Consider the following 19,733-nt stretch of genomic DNA (forward strand, 5'->3'; position numbering starts at 1 on the left):
ATAATAGACTGTCGGCTGCCAGAAATGGGGTGCTATCAGTTACGTTTTAGGATGTTTTGGATCCTTGGACAACGAAACGTTTTAATGTTTGGGAGTTTAAACCGTTCCCATTTGATTAATTGATATGTGCAGAAGATAAGCATGGTAATTAGGAGAATATGGTGCTGGAAATCGATTCTCCTGGATTCCTTTATTAAAGAAGGCTTGCTTGCTTCTATTATCAGTGAAGCGTGTTATCAGGTGATTTTATGGCTTGCTTGCTTGACTCACTCGAAGTCAGAATCTACCGTCTAACGTTCATGCCTGGTTCTCAGAAATCAGAAGTTTTCTCATTGTTACAGCATTAAACGCTGGCATACAACTGTTAGAACCCTTGTTTGGCAGCTAGAGTTTCTGGGTTCATTCTGTGCATGGTACTTCTCCCAGTATTTAAAATTTTAAACCTAGGAACCTGTCAAATAAAAGAAATTATTGAAGGCTATTGTTTGCCAAGTTATATTGCCACTGACAAGATCCGACACGAACTCATATTGTCTTATGACATTGACTTTCATGTGACAATCCCTGCATCAACTAATGAGGGTAGCATGCTCGAGAGTATCTATGACATTGATCTCATCTTTAATCCCTCCTGGTTAAGCTTAAGCTTAAAAGACTTAGACCTGTTTGAGGGAGTTTTTGAAAATAGAGCGTTTAAAAGCTGTTTACTGTTTGATAACTATATTTCTAGAGTATTGTGATACTTTAACATGTGTTTGGTAAAAAAAAAAAAGAAGAAAATATTTTTGTGTGACAACATAACCATAAAGAACATTATTAGTATTATACTAAGGAATATAATAAAAATATAATATGTGTTAATACATAAATATATATATATATTAATATTAATGTAATGTAATATAATATTATTATAATATAGTACTATAACATTATGTATTATAGGATAATAATTTAATATAATATTAAATTACTTAACATAACATATAATATAATATAATATTTATAATATAATACAATAATAAATGTATAAAAAATTATAATTATTAGTGTAAATTAATTTTTCATCCTTCTGATGTCATTTATCTCTCTAACAAATTTTCTAGCTAGATGATAAAATTAGTTAAATAATTACTAATATTTTTATTTATTTATTTAGATTAGATTATTTGCCACTCACTCATTATTTTCCTACTAATTTATTTTATTTAGTTATTTATTTATTATTTTATTTATTATCTTATTTTATTTATTTATTCGTTCATTGGTATATATATTTATTTATGCATTTATTTTTTTCTTTTCTTTTTCTTCTCTTCTTCTCCTACCTTCCTCTCTTCCCTTATTTATTTATTTTTTTCTTTTCTTTTTCTTTCCTTTCTTTTTTTTTCTCTTTTTTCTCTTTCTTTTTCTTCTCTTTTTTTTTCCTTTTATTCTTTTTTTTCTTCTCTTCTTCACCTTCCTTCCTCTCTTCCCTTCTTCTCTTTTCTTATTCTCCCGCGAGGCCGGCGGCCGCGGGAGGGGGGCAGGCAGCGGCGCAGCGAAGCCCCGCACCCGGCCGCCATGGGGGCTTCGCTGCAACTCACCGCCCCAGCCGCGGCGCAGCGAAGCCCCACACCCGGCCGCCATGGGGTCTTCGCTGCAACTCACCACCCCGGTGCCGTGGCTGGGACGCCACGGTCCCGCGGAGGACGGAGGCCCGACCACCCTACGGCCGAGCCCGGTCGCTCCACAGGCCGGTCGGCTGCACGCCACGGGTGGCGTCGCGACTGCCTTCGGCCGCACGCCACGGGTGGCGTCGCGACTGCCTGCGGAGGGGTCGCCGGCGTGGTGGCTGCCACCGTGGGCAGCCACGAGCTCCCAAAACAAAAAAAAAAAAAAAAGAAAAAAAAAAGAAGAGGAAGAAGGAACAGAGGCGACAGTGTTGAGAGGAAGAAGAAAAAAAGAGGGAGCGGGAGGAGGATGGGTGAGAGAGGAAGAGGCGGGATGAGAGTTTTGGGAGAAAAAAGTGAGATCTAAATAGAGGTATTTTGGTCAAAAAAAATAGCTTATCGACAAAGCTGAAAACAGTGTTTTCAGAAAGCTCCAAAATGGAGTTCCAAAAAGCTATTTTCAGCTTTCTGGAAAAGTTGAAACAGCTTTTCAAAATTTTTACCAAACATCCTTTTTTATCCAAAAGTACTTTTGGAGGGCTAGAAAATATTTTTTGACCCTCCATAAGCTCCTCCAAACAGGACCTTAGCCTACGGTCCATTATACATTAGACATTTGTAATCAGATGCATCTTGAGGAGAGAGGAGCCAGAGCTCCTCACTTAAATGAAAATTGCGATCATGACGCTCATAAATTCTTAAAACTATATAATAGTTTTAATATTTCATTCATATGAAAGCATTCACATGTTCATAATGTCCCCATATAACAAGTTTTATGCTTGAACAAAATACCTAGCACTTAAAATTATTTTCTTGATCTTAGAATTCCCTGTCTTATTGTATCTTAGTACTTCCTAATCCTCTTTAACAATTATAATTAGCCGCATTAAATTGATGTCATCAAAATGTGTCAAGCGTTCAATTCAGTTGGATTTAGTGCTTTGATAGCGATGACAATTTTAAATATTTGAATTCTCTCTAATATTTTCTATATCTTCTATTTCTAATTTATTCATGTTTTATGGTTTCCCATGAAGCAATCTAAACAAGAAATTTGGTGCTCAAACATGACACGAACCCATAAAAATCTGCAAAAAGGAGAATTATACTGTTCGCTAGATTTTTTCCTTCCTGTATTGATTCATGAATACAGAAAATAACAACATACGATACTGCAACAGGAAAGGCAATCTATGTTTTGATTTATTTCCCAACTTGCTCAGATTCAGCATTGGAAAACAGCCTAACTTTCGTTTATTTTAGGAATTTTTTTATTTTTTAAGAAAATTTAAAAATACTTTTTCAGGCAAATAATATTTTGTTATAATCACTACAACGGTCGATGATTTCAACCGCCTGATAACGCGTTCTAGCATCCCGGCTTACTTCCCATCCGCAATCCAACGGCTGCATCAGGACCAGCAAATGGCACACGAATCACGATGCGGCAGACCATCAACGAAAGAAACCCTAAACCCCCCTCCGTCTCAGCTCGGAAGGATATAAGAGAGAGCGATCCATTGGAATCCGCAGCGGCGCCGCTCTCGAACTCCTCCACTCCGAGATAAGAACGGAGGCGTCCCACGGCCCTCTTCGCCTTCGCTTAGGGTTAGGGCTGGGTTTAGGGTTCTCTTCCGTGATCTCTCTCTCGTCGGACGATCAAAAGGGAGAGCTATTTTTGGTCGAGGGATGGCGTATGCTGCGATGAAACCCGCGAAGGCTGGGCTGGAAGAACCCCAGGAGCAGCTCCACCGTATCCGAATCACCCTCTCCTCCAAAAACGTCAAGAATCTCGAGAAGGGTACCCCCTCGATCCATCTCATCTCATCGATCCGATCGGTTTTTGATCCATTTGATCTTTTGATCGATTTTATTGTTTCTGGGTGCTGTTGGCTGCAGTTTGTGCGGATCTGGTGAGGGGAGCGAAAGACAAGAGTTTGAGGGTCAAGGGACCGGTGAGGATGCCCACCAAGGTTCTCCACATCACCACCAGGAAGTCCCCCTGTGGTGAAGGTGACGCCTTTTCTCCTTCTCTCTCTCTTCTGCTTTCTTATCTCTTTTATGTTGCTCGGAAATATCTTACATGGGTTTCTAATCCGTCTTGAAATGGATATCAACTCTTCCCTTCTTGTACTTCCTAGCAAAGTTTTTTCCTGTTCCATATGTTCTTTTGGATTACAGCATTAGGTTATCTAAGATCTAACTAACAAGGTAGACCACTACGAACGATGAAGCACTTGAAAAAAAAAGAATGGTTTCACGGTCATCTTAGAACATAAAGTTGTATCAGTGAATTTGAAGAAATGGTAATATTTGTTACTTCTTCTACACTTCAAACTATTGCAAAATGTAAACTAAATTGACTTATGTATGCATGCCTTCATGATAAGAAGTTCTGAAGTGCCCTATGTCTGTTGTACAAGTAAAGAAGGATCATGTCATTTGTATATGGACTATTCAGTTTGGACTATTGTTTTCAACGTATTTAAGTTTATCGAGTTGATTGAATCGGGTTTTCATTTATTAGTGGAGAAAGATATGATCATGCGCGAATAAATATGGTCAAATAATAGACAAATTAAGCTGCGAACTGAGTAAATTTTTGGAGCTTAATGGTTGCGGATTTGACTGAGCACATGATGATATTAAAATACAATTAACTCTGAGATTTATGTCTTTGAAGTGTCAAAATCGAGCTTTTTAGGGCTGATGCTCGGTCAATGATGTATGGGGTATTCAACGAGCATATGGGGGTAAAAATCCTGAAAGGAGTTTGACATATGGGGTATTCAATGATGCATCATGTTGCAATCATTTTGATAACTATGTGTTTGTTCTGATGCGAGCATCTTGTGCCCGTGTCAACTGGTGCTGGCATTGTAAAAATTTTGCCACACCAAGCTGGCTTTAAGGATGTCTTTTTTGTGAAAAAAGACACTAGAAGCATGATATGAAGTAGAATATTTAGCAAAATTTTAATTCAGCTTCCAACATTAACTTTTAGCAGTTATATTTGTAAAGGTAGTTTTATAAGTTGTGCATAGAGTGACTTTAGGTAATTTTATACAATATATCTTGAATCTACATTTATGCCTTCATGAAGTGATGTAAATTGGTTTTGCTAAAGGCAAATTTTGGTTCTTCTGATTAAAAAATGATTGCATTTTATAGATAGTTACTGCCTGTATTGATGTAATGTAAATTATTAAATTGCATTTAATTTGATAGAACAAAATTTTATTAGGTATGCTAAATTCAAATATAAGTGACCAAATGAAAATAAACATTAAGTATTTGTATATATAAGGCATTGGAGCATATTTCTCCATGACCTCCTTCTTAAACATCATACTTTGTATGATAATAGTTGTTTAAATAGTCATAGTGGGACTTCAGGTGTTATTACTGGTTGTTGGATTTGACTGAGCAGATGATGATATCAATATCAATAGATGCTGAGATTTATGTCGATGAAGTGTCAAAAATCGAGCTTTTTAAAACTGATGCTCAGCCTAGATTGACCATTAGTGCAAAAACTAAAACTAGAAAAGCTAATATGTTACAGGTATGCAACAATTTGCAATCAGTTTTACCAATAGCTATTAATTTGGTTTCATATGCGTTGGAGGTCACTTGATGGTTTTGTTCAAAGTCATGCACTTCGGTTTATATGTCTACAGTTATGTTTCTGGAGTATTTCTTTGCTGCTGCTTCTTCTTCTTCTTTTTCTTCTTTTGGTGGTGATAGTGGTGGTTTGATAAATTAGCTGAGCAGATGATGATATGAAGATGCCATTGATACTGAGATTTAAAGTTATGAAGTCGCAAAAATCGAGCTTTTTAAAACTGATGCTCAGTCCCATCACTACCTAGAATGCAGAATTTATAGACAAGTATTTTTTTTACGGACAAATGATGATACAATTAGAAGTTATAAATTATAACTATTTAAACCTTCTTAAACATCATATTTTGTATGGTAATAGTTGCTTAAATAATCATAGTGGGACTTCAGGTGTTATTACTGGTTGTTGGATTTGACTGAGCAGATGATGATATCAATATCAATAGATGCTGAGATTTATGTCGATGAGGTGTCAAAAATCGAGCTTTTTAAAACTGATGCTCAGCCTAAATTGACCATTAGTGCAGAAACTAAAACTAGAAAAGCTAATATGTTACATGTATGCAACAATTTGCAATCAGTTTTACCAATATCTATTAATTTGGTTTCATATGCCTTGGAGGTCACTTGATGGTTTTGTTCAAAGTTATGCACTTCGGTTTATATATGTCTACAGTTATGTTTCTGGAGTATTTCTTTGCTTCTTCTTTTTCTTCTTTTGGTGTTGATAGTGGTGGTTTGATAAATTGGCTGAGCAGATGATGATATGAAGATGCAATTGATACTGAGATTTAAAGTTATGAAGTCACAAAAATCGAGCTTTTTAAAACTGATGCTCAGTCCTATCACTACCTAGAATGCAGAATTTATAGACAAGTATTTTTTTGTCAGGACAAATGATGATATAATTAGAAGTTGTAAATTATAACTATTTAAACATGTACCTGTGCATTTATTTTCTATATTGCCTTTGTGGAAACCCTATTATTTGTTCAAGAACCATTTCTTTCAGTCAGAACTTTCTCTAAGCTTCTTGAGAATATTTTTTTTTTTATGTCTTAGATTAGCATGACTTACTAAAAATTGCGAAGAAATATCTTATTTTGTTTGTGATGGCTGTCACCTACTATGCTATACTATAAACCATAGGAATATTATTTTCTTTTGAGAAGGAAGAAGGTAACAAAGACAAAATATGCGTGAATTACATATTAATTGATTTTGAGAAATGCTCAAAGCATTGGAACTGGTGTCTTCATGCCAACCTGTTCATCAACCGTTATGGTTGTCTAGAGTAATTATTTCTCTGAGAAGGATTTGTTGAGAGGTGCGAGCAGATTATCCATTAATGTGTTTATACTGATTTATGTCTCTTACTCCACAAGACTTTTTTTATAATAATTTCAAAGAGTTATAACAGAGTGTGCCAAGTGGTTTTAGTTGACAAACTTTTTGAATGATTTCTTGTCGCCAAGGGAAAAAATGAAATTTATTGTTTTTTAGATATAGTGAAAATGGTAGACCAGAGATTAGGGCAGCCTAGTGTATGAGGCTTCCGACATTATGGGGTTCAGGGAGGGCCTGATGTATGCAGCCATATTCCCATATGCAGAAGGCTGTTTTCATGTGACATGACTTCTAGGTCACAGCAATTTTACCATTACATCAAGGTTTACTGTGTTTCAAACTGGCCACTACAATTTGTTTTTAGCTATTGTTGATTGAAAGATGGAGGTAGTTCTCTGTTATATAACTCAGTTATGGAGATATATGGTAGACCTATAGCCCTACCGTATCCCTCAGTAAGAATTCATTGAAACTTTGTTATGTTCAGTTTTAGAAATAGCACTCCTATATTGCCATTTAACCTTATTTACCATTTATTTTAGTCATGTTGTCCCATTTGATTTTGAACGAATAAGGTTGATTGAGGGATGGAACAAGTTTTTTTCTTTTTGATGGAAGGACAGTTATAGACAACTGAGTTCAATTATTACATTCTTTCAGCAAATTCTTTTTAGCCGAGACTTTCAAATTAATTTCCTTTTCTTCATTTTTCTCTGTAGTTTTTAACTGTGCAAACCTTTGGTTGCACTCGTGTTATTTCAGGAACCAATACCTGGGATCGATTTGAGCTGCGAGTACACAAAAGGGTGATTGATCTTATCAGTTCTCCTGAAGTTGTTAAGCAGATAACCTCAATCACCATTGAACCCGGAGTGGAGGTTGAAGTGACGATCGCAGACCAATGATTTTTTTATTTATGCAGATTATTTCTGAGTTCTTTTCTGAGGCTTCTCCAACAATCATTTATCATATTATAATACGTCGAGGAATCATTTTACCGTTTTAGTCTCGTATTTCTAGTATGTGACTGTGAACTCTCTGTTGCTTAGAGGATTTTTGAAATTTTGCCTATATACACCTACCATTTTGATGAAGTTCTGCTGGAGTCTTTGTGGGATCTGAAGTTGTTGGGTATCATATCACATCTTGAAGAGCCGGGAACATTCCATGGCCAAACTGAGGACTTCCGATTAAGGTGGATTACACATGACCATGGCTAAGCTATTTTGATTGAAGACTATTTTATAAGATTTCTTCAGGACTTAAGACTAAAGAGGGCTTATAAAATAAATTGACTTTTACAAGCAAATGTTAGAACAATTATAGGCCGAACGTGGTAATCTTCAATATGGAAAATCAGAGAGATTGGAAATGAGACAACTCCACACCTCTCCTCCTGTTTGAGGTTAATGCGATGGTCATTGGTTCTGTTGCTGGAAATTAGACCCGAGGGTGACTGCGGATCAAGGAGGAGGAGCTTCGGCAGGGGACGCGGCGGTGGGCTGCACTCTTCGGGGGACCTGCAAGAAGCTGATGGCCGGAGGTTCCGGTGCCGGCCCTCCGATGCTTAAGTTAGAGGAATTTTTTGTGGAGAAAAGAGAGAATGCGTGAGAGAAAAATCCTCCTCTCTTAGAAGAAAGAGTCCCCTTTTCTAAGAGGGGTGCAAGTGTTACCTGTGACTGGACGTGACTGTGCGAATTAATGAGTTACCGTTATGATTGAACGTATTCATGTGAAATAATGAGTTGCCGTGAATGGCCCGAGATTTTGAACTGGCTGGAGGTTTGTTGAGATCGTGCGCATTTAATCGTTGATAGTCGCTGGGGCGGAAATCGCGGGATTGGATTCCGGATGAGGAGGAGAAGGACTTCATTTCCGATGGAGTGGAGGGGTCTGCTTCGTCCTTTGACTGGGTCTCTTTTGGGGCTTGAGGTCGATCGGGCTCAGTTTAATTTGAGACTAAGGTTGCAAGGGTGCGAGCTCTGAGGTCGGGTGTCTCGAGGTCGAGCGCCTTGAGGGTTGCCGTCGTTGCGCTCGTCATCACGTGCCGGCGATATATCCACGTGTTTTGGGCAATCCATTTTTCCCTCAACACTACCCTCCGACTTCCGAGTTCGAACCGTTTGCGAGCTCGGGCGAAGGAAGTAATTATCTTCGTCACGCCGATGGCATCAGATGGCTTTGAATCGCTTCGCCATTTCGCGTGCTTCAGGGGCGTCTTTAATGAGCGCACGAGACGACGACTTTTTGCTTTTCGAGGTGGTCCCGGGCCGCGGGTTTATGATGGGGCTCCAGTATCCAATGAGACGCCGTTTCGATTCTGCTTTTAAAGCATCGATCCGAATTGATATGCTGTTTCAGTTTCTAGGGCCGACACTTGACGCCATCTAGACGGGAAGCGTGGTTTGACCATGCCGATCTAGACCGTTGGGAGGGTCTATATATACCTTGGCATGGCCCTAAAAGCTCCCATTTGGCCGCCGCAACTTTTATCTTCTTCTTCCTTTCTTTTCTTCCGTTGCTCAGCTCCCTCCGGTAGCGCTCCGAGGCATTTTCTGGCGATCGCCTTAATCCCTTGCTTTCGGCCGTCGGCGTTCTCAGTGAAATCCACAGTAGGTCTCCTGCCCACGTTTGCTCGGAGGGCTGCCATTTTTCTTTTCTTTCTTCCTCTTCCTTTTTCTTTATTTTCTTCTATTTGGTGAGTGCGGCAATGTCAGACGGTGCTTTATCTTCCGGTGGGGATCTTTCTCGTAGGAGGGAGGTCGCACCGGAGATGGGCCGTGGCCCAGACGGAGTCAGATCAAATTTGGCCGAGGAGGAGTTGGACTTGATCCAGGACCGGTTCTTCCCCCAGTGCAGGTTCCGCCTGGAGCTTGCGAGGCCGGAAGACCGGGTGACTAGACATCCTCCAGGCCGGATCGGGGTGTACATAGAGACACTCTGAGCCGGCTTGTGGTTACCTCTGCACGGGTTCGTGAATGAGCTCCTGGCGGCATACCAGCTCGTCCCAATGCAGCTCGCTACGAACTCGTGGAGGACCATCGTCGGCTTCTTATTCCTTTGCCTCGCACACGGGATACCGGCCTCAGTAAACGTCTTCCGTTGGTGTTTCATGCTGAAATCTAACCCTGCGGACGGAGAGTGGCTTTACCTTGCCCTTCGAGGCGGTAGGCCGTTTTTCCAAGGTGCTCCTTCCTCCATTCGTGGGTGGAAGGAGAAGTTTTTCTTCCTTTCCTCCGAGCGCACGTGGGAGTTCAACCCATCGTGGGGGCAGCCCCGGCTCAGGACCATCAACACACCCCCCAAGCTTTCGTGAGCGAGCAGAGGATTCTCGATGCTCTTCGCAGCCTCGGGGGAGACATTCTTCTGAACGACCTCCGGAGCGAGGAGGCCCTGGTGAACGTTGGCCTGAGCTCGGCGCGCCCCGAGGGTAAGGGCAGCTGCATTGCTCCTCCCCTGTTTCGCCGTCCTTTGTCTTGCTTGTTTTCATTTTTACTATCATTTTTGGTACTAATCTGACACTTGAGCTCTTTCTCCTCTTCAGACGTTGCAGAGATGGTGACCAGCAATGCGACCCTCCTCGCTAGATACAAGAAGAGAGTAGTCGAGGCCGGCAGGGCTCAACCCGTGCCCAGGAAGAAAGCTAGGCTGGCCTCGACTCCTGCCCCCGCCGAGGTGGGCCCCCCTGAGGTCGGGACTTCCAAGTTCATCTGGAAGGAAGCTCCCCCCGCCGAGCGCGCAAGCTCTTCCAGGGGCGCGAGGGATCTTGCGGCCCCAGCTTGCCCGACCCCCGTTTCTCAGTGACCTCGCCAGATCGTCCGCTTGCGGCGCTCGGGTCCCGAGCCGGGCAGCGGTCTCGGGGTCCCGAACTCTTCTCTGTCGAGCTCAACAGGGTCCAACCTCCCGAGCTCTTCAAGGGCTGACGTCCTGAGCTCGTCGAGGGCCGAGGGCCGCTTTGAGAGAAGGCCCTTTTGCCTAAAATGGTCGGTCTGTGAGGGCGATTCAGCCCTCCACGATACCAACGTCGCTCGCGAAGTAGTCCGCTGCGCGCTGCTCCCTACCGACCGAGCCGAGTTCGAGGCTGCCGATATCGGCGGCCTTGTCGATCCGACCTACTGCTCCGCCGTCCGAGTAAGTCATCTTTTTGCTTTAAGTTTCATATCCTTTTGAATTCTCGACTTCTGCTCACCAGTATTTTCTTTCTTTACAGCACCTTAATGAAATCGACATGCTGGTTGTCGTGGCGTCCGGATGTCAAAACAAGGCTCAAAGGAGCCAAAAGGGGCAGGAGGAGGCCGAGAGGAAACTCGGTGAAGCCGAGGCTGCGTGGAGGGAGGCCACCGCAAGGATGGAGGTTGCCGAGGCCGAGCTACGATCCGCGGTCGAGCGCCTCGATGAAGAGAAAACCTCGCATGCTCTGGCCAGGTCGGAGCCCCGCGCCTCTGAGGCGCGTTTGGTTGACACCCGCTCCGAGATCGCCGGCCACAAGTACGAGGCGGGGGTCCTTCGGCTGAAAATCGAGCAGCTCGAAACTTTAGAAAGAAGGGCGTTGGTGCAAGCCCAAAACGCGATGCAGATCTTCCGCAAGTCGGACAAGTTTCGCGAGCTGATTAAAGAAGAGGCGGTTGACGGGCTTATCCGCGGCTTCGAGGATTTTCGGAGGCAAATGCTGATGATTTGTCCCAAGTTCGACCTCCACAGACTTCAGCCTCGTTTGGCGGTCATTGAAGACGATAACGAGCCCGAAAGTCCTGAAGATGATGGCGCGCTCGACGGTGCGCCTGAGAGTCCTGAGGCCGAACGGGGGGTCGTCGAGGCCGAGACCGAGGCGGCCAAGCAGACTGCTCGGGAGGCTCCCCCCGGAGAAGCTGTCGAAGGTGCTCCTGAAGGGGCTTCTAAAGCAGCTCCCGAGGCCACTACAGATGCCCGCGGAGACGGATCAGCAGAAGACCTTGGAGGAGCTCCTGCTGAGAATCTTAGTGTGATTGATGTGGATGACCTCGAGGTCTACGCCGAGGCCGCCGCTGTTTCAGAAATACCTTAGGACTTAGCTTTTTTTTTTTTCTCTTTCTTTTTGTAAACGAGGTCAGCCATTGTAGCCATTGTACGGCTAGCTTGGTCGGCCTCGGGATCGAATTTTATACTCAGCCTTGGGGCTCCCCATCAATGAAATGCATACTTTTTCAAGTCTCCTTATGTCTTCAAGTCTGTTTTCACTTGCGTATTTAATGAACTCTTATCGTTGATTGCTTGAATCGAACTCTACGCATCATTTGCTTTCACAGGTTATTCTGGTATTTTTTGGTGAATTTCACTAAGTCTTTTGACCCGGCTTCCGGAAAAATTCCGCCAAGTCTTTGGGCTCGGCTCCTGGAAGAATTCCGCTAAGTCTTTGGGCTCGGCTTCCGAACTTGGTCGGACATCTATTTGGCGAGACTTGAGGTCGAGGAAGACTGAGCTTGAAGTTGGCGTAGCAGAGCATCCTGAACTTGGTCGGGGCATCTCAAACTTAGTCGAGACATCCGAACTTGTCCAGGCATCACGCACGAGATCGAGGAAGCCTGAGCTCGTGGTCAACTCTGCGATGCTTCCCGAGGCCGAGGGAGACTTGGCTCGCGGTCGACTCTACGAGGCATCCCGAGCTTGGTCGGGAGATTATACGTGAGGTCGAGGGAGCCTGAGCTTGCAGTCGACTCTGCGATGTTTTCCGAGGTCGAGGGAGACTTGGCTCGCGGTCGACTCAGCGGGGCATCCCGAGCTTGGTCGGGGGATCATGCGCGAGGTCGAGGGAGCCTGAGCTCGCGGTCGGCTCTGCGATGCTTTTCGAGGCCGAGAGAGACTTGGCTCGCGGTCGACTCAGCGGGGCATCTCGAGCTTAGTCGGAGGATCATGTGCGAGGTCGAGGGAGCCTAAGCTCGCGGTCGACTCTGCGATGCTTTTCGAAGCTGAGGGAGACTTGGCTCGCGGCCGACTCAGCGGGGCATCCTGAGCTTGTTCGGAGGATCATGCGCGAGGTTGAGGGAGCCTGAGCTCGCGGTCGGCTCTGCGATGCTTTCCGAGGTCGAGGGAGACTTGGCTCGCGGTCGACTCAGCGGGGCATCCTGAGCTTGGTCAGGGGAGCACGCACGAGGTCGAGAGAGCCTGAGCTTGCAGTTGACTCTGCGATGCTTCCCGAGGCCGAGGGAGACTTAGCTTGCGGTCGACTTAGCGGGGCATGCCGAGCTTGGTTGGGGCATCCCGAGCTTGGTCGAGGTCTTGTTGTTGAGGGAGACCGAGCTCGAGGCTGGCATTGCGAAGCATCCCGAACTTGGTCGGGGCACCCTGGAGTTCACAAGTAGATTAATCATTAGAAGAAGCATTGAATAATTAAAAGAAAAACCTGAGAAACGCTCTATTGGTCATGCTCTCAAACACTGGAGACCCCTAGGGGGTGCTCTACTGATAATACATTCAGAGGTTTTTGAAGTGCCAGCTTTGGGGAATGGGGGTCCCTTCAAGAGACTCCAACTTGTAGGCTTTGGGCTGCTGGACTCGAGCGACTCGATATGGTTCTTCCCAGTTTGGGGCGAACTTTCCTTGCTCGGTGGGTTGAGAAGCTTCGGCTTTTCTTAGGACGAGATCTCCCACCTTGAAGAGCTTGACCTTTACCCTGGAGTTGTAGTACTGCGTCGCTTTCTGTTGATATCTTGCCATGCGGACTCGAGCAGTCTCCTTTGTTTCCTCGAGGAGATCCAAGTTATTTCTGAGCTGGGATGAGTTGGAAGCTGCATCATAGTTCTCCACCCTTAGTGACGGGAGCCTGATTTCCAAGGGGATGACCGCCTCTGTTCTGTAAGCCGGATTGAAGAGGATTTTGCTGGTGGGGACTCGGAATGTAGTTCTATAGGCCCAAAGGACATTGTAGAGATCTTCGACCCATTACCCTTTGGATCGGTCGAGTCTGGCTTTGAGTTTCTGAAGGATGGTGTGATTTGTCACCTCGGTTTCTCCGTTCGTCTGCGGATTAGCGACGGAGGTGAAACGATGGTCGACGCCGAGCTCGGAGCAGAACTCCCTGAAGTGGGCGTTGTCGAACTGGCGACCGTTGTTAGATATGAGAACACGGGAGAGCTCGAACCCATAGATTATTGATTTACAGACAAAATCTCGCATTTTTGGCTCGGAGATTTGGGCCACCAGTTCAGCCTCAACCCATTTAGTGAAGTAGTCGATGGAGACAATAAGAAACTTTCTTTGTCCCGTGGCCTGGGAAAATGGATCCAAGATGTCGATCCCCCATTAAGCAAATGGCTGGGGGGCGCTGATCGAGGTTAGTGGGATTGAGGGTCGGCGCTGAATGTTGGCATTTTGCTGACATCGATCGCACTTTTGGACGAAATTCACAGCATCTTTTTGGAGTGTGGGCGAATAATATCCATGGCGTAAAATCTTGTGGGTTAGGGCACGGCCCCCTAGGTGGTTTCCGCAGATTTCTTCATGAACCTCTCGCATGGCGTAATCCGCCTCTAAAGGGTGGAGGCATCTGAGCAAGGAAGAGGTGAATGACCTGCGGTAGAGCTTGCTTTCATACAAGAGGTATCGGGAAGCCTGACGCTTGATCCGGCGGGCTTCGCTCTGCAGGTAGTTGACGAACGCGTCCATCCAGCTTGGTTCAGACTCGACACAGAGAACTAGTTCAGGCTCCATGGTGCTGGGTGCTTGGAGATACTCGAGCGTTGTGGTCTTTGGGAGCTCGCTCATGCGGAAAGTTGCCAATTTTGATAGCTAGTCCGCCCTTGCGTTTTCCGCTCTAGGAATGTGCTGGATGTCGAAAGAGCTCAGTATGGAGGTGATGTCTCGCACCTTTTGGAGGTACTTTTGCATTGGCGGCTCCCTCGCTTCGAAGTCTCCCAAAATCTGGCTCACGACCAGTTGGAAATCACTGAAGACCTTTAGAGTCTCGACCTTGAGCTCCTTTGCCAACCTTAGCCCGACGACGAGCGCCTCGTACTCCGCTTCATTGTTCGAGGCAGGGAACTCGAAGCGTAGGGCTTGCTCTGCGACCACCCCATCCGGGCTAGTGAGGATGAGGCTTGCGCCGCTACCCCCCGAGGTTGAGGAGCCGTCCACATGTAGAACCCATGGTTCCCCTGGAGTTTCCTCTCTTGGTGTGCGCTCGGGCTCAGGATCGTCCGATAAGGTGTACTCCACTACAAAGTCAGCGAGCACTTGGGCCTTGACTGCCGGCTTCGAACGGTACTCGAGGTCGAATTCTTCGAGCTCGACCGTCCACTTTACGATCCTCCCCGCACGATCCAACTGTTGCAGGATTTGTTTTATAGGCTGGTCGGTCAGTATGGCCATAGTGTAGGCCTGAAAGTAAGGTCGGAGTCTTCAGGCTGAGGTGAGTAGTGGATAGATTGTCTTCTCCAGCTTGGAGTATCGGATCTCGGCATCCCTCAGAACTTGGCTGGTGTAGTATACCAATCTTTGAGACCTGCCTTCTTCTCGGACCAGGACCGAGCTTACCGCCATCGGAGAGATGGCCAGGTATAGATAAAGGAGCTCGCCTTGCTGAGGCTTTGTGAGCAGTGGAGGGGAGGCAATGTAGCTTCTTAGCTCTTCAAAGGCTTGCTGACACTCTTCTATCCATAGGAAGTCCTTCGGCCTTTTGAGGATCTTGAAGAACGGGAGACACCGTTCGACCGACTTAGAAACGAACTTTTCCAGGGCCGCAACTCGTCCGATGAGCCGTTGTACCTTTCTGACCGTTTTTGGTGGCACCATTTCTTGCAGTGCTCGGATCCTCTCGGGGATCGCTTCGATCCTGTGCTAAGTTACCACGAAACCGAGGAACTTGCCTGAGGTAACCCCAAAAGCACATTTGGTGGGGTTAAGCTTCATTTGATACTTCTTGAGGGTGAAGAACGCTTTATCGAGATTGGCGATGTGATGCTCCGCCGTCTGGCTCTTCACCAGCATGTCGTCTCCATAGACCTCAATGTTTCGGCCTATCTGGTCTTTAAAGACCTGGCTTACCAGCCTTTGCTATGTTGCTCCAGCATTCTTCAGTCCGAATGACATTACCTTGTAGCAGTAGAGGCCCTTGTCTATGATGAAGGTTGTCTTCTCCTCATTTTCGGGCGCCATTTGGATCTGATTGTACCCTGAGAAGGCGTCCATGAAGGTCAGCAACTAGTGTCCCAAGGTGGAGTCGACAAGCTGGTCGATCCTGGAAAGAAAAAAATGGTCCTTTGGATAGGCCTTGTTCAGGTCGGTGTAGTCCACACACATGCGTTATTTTTCATTAGCTTTCTTCACGAGGACTACGTTGGCGAACCAATCCGGGTAGGAGACTTCTTGGATGAAGCCGGCCTCGAGGAGCTTGTCGACCTCCTCGGCTGTTGCTCGCTGTCGTTCCGGTGCGGAACTCCGTTTCTTCTGCCTTACGGGCTTGTAGGTTGGTCTCACATGGAGTTGGTGAACCATGACCTCGGGATCTATTCCCGGCATATCCCTAGGCGACCAAACGAAGATGTCCATGTTAGACTGGAGGAACTCAATCAGGCGATCCCGCTCATGATGGCTCAGGCCAGAGCCAATCTGCACGGTTAGCTCTAGGCAGTCTCTTCTCAAAGGGATTTAAATGAGAAGCTCACCAGGTTTTGCCCGTTCCCTCCGAGGCTCGTCCCGTACTTTCGGGGTTTCAATGGGCAGCGCCTGGTCCGAAGTTTGGGCTGACGCCTCAACTAATTGTTCTGCTCGGCTCGGTATTTTGGCCAGTTGCTTTGCTTTGAGGGTTGCCATGTAGCATTGTTTGGTTGTCGCCTGGTTCCCACAAACCTCGCCCACTCCTTGTTTGGTAGGGAACCGCACGAGCAGATGACATGTCGAGACTATGGCTCGGAGAACATTGAGTTCTGGTCGCCCAAGGATGGCGTTGTAGACCGAGGGCAGGCGGACCACAAGAAAGTCCGTTCTCCCAGTGCTCTCCCGAGGGAGGAGCCCGATCGTGATAAGTAGGTTGATGACACCTTCAACCGGGACTGAATCCCCAGTGAACCCGACTAGCGGAGCATTCATTCTCCGGAGCTGGCCTTCTGTCATTCTCATTCTTTGGAAGGCATCATAATACAAAATGTTTGCCGAGCTTTCATTATCAACCAAAATACGCTTTACATCAAATTTATTCATGACCATGGAGATGACTACAGCGTCATCATGAGGAGTTTCAACTCCTTTTAGGTTCTCGTCCGAGAACGAGATGGCTTCAGAGGTGCGTTAACGCTTCGGAGGGACTCTTCTCTTGGTCAGTTCTTCAGTTGAGCTCTTTTTAGTCGGGCCTCTTCCTATGGTGTTGATGGTACCAGCGATGGGCCTGTTATCATTTTGGTCTTGGGGCGGCGCAGCATTCTCTACCGGCCTCCTTTCATCATGCCAGTTATGCACGAACCGGTTGAACACCCCACGGCGAATGAGTGCCTCGATCTCGTCTCGGAGTCGAAAGCACTCCTCTGTATCATGGCCGTGGTCTTGGTGGAAGCGGCAATACTTCCTAGAGTGCCGCCAGGTTTCTGACTCCCGCATCGGAGGTAGAGGTCAGAAATTGTCTCAGCCTTCTATCTCCATAAAGATCTCTGCCCGGGGCGCATTAAGAAGAGTGTAGTTCCCGTACCTTCTCGGGGGCATGTGGCCGAGGCGGGAATCTCGGTCGAGGCTGCGCCCATTGTCGAGGTGGACTCCTCAAACGGGGTAGATTCTTCTCTCGACGGGAAAACCGACTTCTCAGGCGACCGCGCTCCTCACGGCGCTTTTTTTGCCCTTTCAAGGCCTGCTTGGTCGCGCCCCACTTGGAGGCGATGGCCTCCTCGGCCTTTGCATATTTTCGAGCTCGGACCAGCATCTCAGTAAAGTCGGCGGGGAAATTCTTCTCGATGGAGAAGAACCTGTAGGACCGAGCTTCTGTCTTCAGCGCGGACATGGCGATCGACTGATCGAGCTCGCGGACCTCCCAAGTTGCAGCGGTGAAACGGTCGAAGTAGTCTTTAAGTGACTCTCCTTCCTTTTGCTTGATGTCGAGGAGAGAATCTAACGTTCGCCACTGGCGTCGGCTGGCAACGAACTGCCTACCGAGCTGCTCGAAGGAGGACACAGTGCTCGGCTTCAGACCGGAGAACCAAAGCCGAGCCGTTCCTCGGAGGGTTGCAGGAAAAGCCTTGCAGAGCACGACCTCCGAGGATCCTTGCAGTGCCATAAGGGCTCGGTAGCTCTCCAAGTGGTCAAGAAGGTCGGTAGTCCCGTTGCAGGGCTCTACTTGGAGCATTTTGAACCTCGGTAGGACCGGTTCATCCTCGATCTGGCGAAAGAAAGGCGACTTGGTGGTGAATTCAAAGTCACCCTCATGCCTTGCCTTCTGGTTGTGGAGCGCCTCAATCTGCCGCTCGAGTTTCTCGACCTTCTTGTCGAGTTCCCATCCTTGGGGGATTGCCATAGTGGTCTGTTCTGGTACTGATTGACCCAGGGCCGATTCGGCCTCCGAAAGCTGTGGCCTTTTGTCCTGGTTCTTTTCTAGTGGCTCTCTCCGGGGAGACGCTCGGGTTGAACCCTGGTAACAGCGCCGTTCTCCATTGTTGACCCTCGAGGAGTCATGGGGATCCCGGCCTTGGGGCACCGGTCCATCTGGAGGGAGCGCCGATTGGACCTGAACCTGTGGAAGCGGCATAGGAGGGGTTTCCACATGTTGCAGGCCTTAAACTGCTTCTGCTAGGGTTTGAACTTGTTGCACCAGTGTGTTTAATTGTTCTGGCTGGACCTCGGGGATTTGATCCGCCAGAGGCCTTGGTGGTGGGTTCTGGACTGAGTATCCAGGACTTGGTGTGCGATGCCGGGAGGCGTTGGAGACTCCTTTACTCCTTAGCCTCATGGTCACGACTCGGGCCCTTTCTCTAGCGCCAACTGTTGCTGGAAACTGGACCCGGGGGTGACCGCGAACCAAGGAGGAGGAGCTCCGGCAGGGGACGCGGCAGCGAGCTGCACTCTCCAGGGGACCTGCAAGAAGCTGGTGGCCGGGGGTTCCGGTGCTGGCCCTCCGATGCTTAAGTCGGAGGATTTTTTTGTGGAGAAAAGAAACAATGCGTGAAAGAAAAATCCTCCTCTCTCAGAAGGAAGAGTCCCCTTTTATAAGAGGGGTGCAAGTGTTACCTGTGACTGGACGTGACTGTGCGAATTAATGAGTTACCGTCTTGATTGGACGTAATCATGTGAATTAATGAGTTGCCGTGAATGGCCCAAGAATTTGGACTGGCTGGAGGTCCGTTGAGATCGTGCGCATTTAATCGTTGACAATCGCTGGGGCGGAGATCGCAAGATTGGATTCCGGATGAGGAGGAGAAGGACTTGATTTCCGGCGGAGTGGAGGGGTCTGCTTCGTCCTTTGACTGGGTCTCTTTTGGAGCTTGAGGTCGATCAAGCTCAGCTTAATTTAAGACTACGGTTGCAAGGCTGCGAGCTCCGAGGTCGGGCGTCTCGAGGTCGGGCATCTTGAGGTCGGGTGCCCTGAGGTCAGGCTCCTTGAGGTCGAGCGCCTTGAGGGTTGCTGTCGTTGCGCTCGTCATCACATGCTGGTGATATATCCACGTGTTTTGGACAATCCATTTTTCCCCCAACAAGTTCGATTCCGATGGTCGGCTTTTTTTTTCCTCTATCGATTTTTCTATGATTGATAATCTCCTCTCATCTCAAAATGCTGGATCACCGACCTATTATGTCATGGTAACTTGTAACTATGAATGAAAATGGATATCATGAGGAGATATTATGATTCTCAGGCAAATTATATCATACACTATGTGCTAATGTAGCTGTGCATCATGCCAATCAGCTTATGGGCTAATCATTGAGGCACCAAGGTCTCAGTTCATCTCAGTCTTGGTCATGGACATTCTGGACTAAAAGTGCCAATAAAGAACTTAAATTTGATGATAATTGATTAACTAATAAAAAATGCTATTAGTCATAAATGACGGGAATCATCTTGAAATACCAGTCATTTTGATTACATGTTTTGCAGGATTGTCCATTAATCTTTAGATGCCTGGATGGAGTTTTGTAGGTATATAATTTACATTA

At 46.6% G+C, this 19,733-nt stretch overlaps 1 protein-coding gene and 5 non-coding genes across 6 annotated transcripts; all 6 read left to right on the forward strand.

Moving 5' to 3' along the window:
* Window positions 1–3,153: 3,153 nt before the first annotated feature.
* LOC120108538 (small ribosomal subunit protein uS10z/uS10x) lies at window positions 3,154–7,720 on the forward strand. The gene is made up of 3 exons (XM_039122169.3): window positions 3,154–3,456; window positions 3,555–3,668; window positions 7,389–7,720. The coding sequence occupies exons 1-3, from the start codon at window positions 3,345–3,347 to the stop codon at window positions 7,529–7,531; spliced, it is 369 nt and encodes a 122-aa protein (XP_038978097.2). The 5' UTR covers window positions 3,154–3,344; the 3' UTR covers window positions 7,532–7,720.
* LOC113463406 (small nucleolar RNA SNORD36) lies at window positions 4,286–4,371 on the forward strand. The gene has a single exon (XR_003387568.3). It is a non-coding gene; the product is annotated as a small nucleolar RNA SNORD36 (small nucleolar RNA).
* On the forward strand, window positions 5,080–5,165 carry LOC113463404 (small nucleolar RNA SNORD36). The gene has a single exon (XR_005509844.1). It is a non-coding gene; the product is annotated as a small nucleolar RNA SNORD36 (small nucleolar RNA).
* On the forward strand, window positions 5,424–5,510 carry LOC120108541 (small nucleolar RNA SNORD36). Its single transcript, XR_003384471.3, has one exon. It is a non-coding gene; the product is annotated as a small nucleolar RNA SNORD36 (small nucleolar RNA).
* Window positions 5,698–5,783, forward strand: LOC120105739 (small nucleolar RNA SNORD36). Its single transcript, XR_005508056.3, has one exon. It is a non-coding gene; the product is annotated as a small nucleolar RNA SNORD36 (small nucleolar RNA).
* LOC113463405 (small nucleolar RNA SNORD36) lies at window positions 6,032–6,118 on the forward strand. The gene has a single exon (XR_003387567.3). It is a non-coding gene; the product is annotated as a small nucleolar RNA SNORD36 (small nucleolar RNA).
* Window positions 7,721–19,733: the final 12,013 nt, after the last annotated feature.

This window comes from Phoenix dactylifera, chromosome 10 (genome assembly GCF_051530095.1).
Source record: "Phoenix dactylifera cultivar Ajwa chromosome 10, Ajwa_hap1_PhDact_Kaust_v1.1, whole genome shotgun sequence".
Taxonomy (NCBI): Eukaryota; Viridiplantae; Streptophyta; class Magnoliopsida; order Arecales; family Arecaceae; genus Phoenix; species Phoenix dactylifera.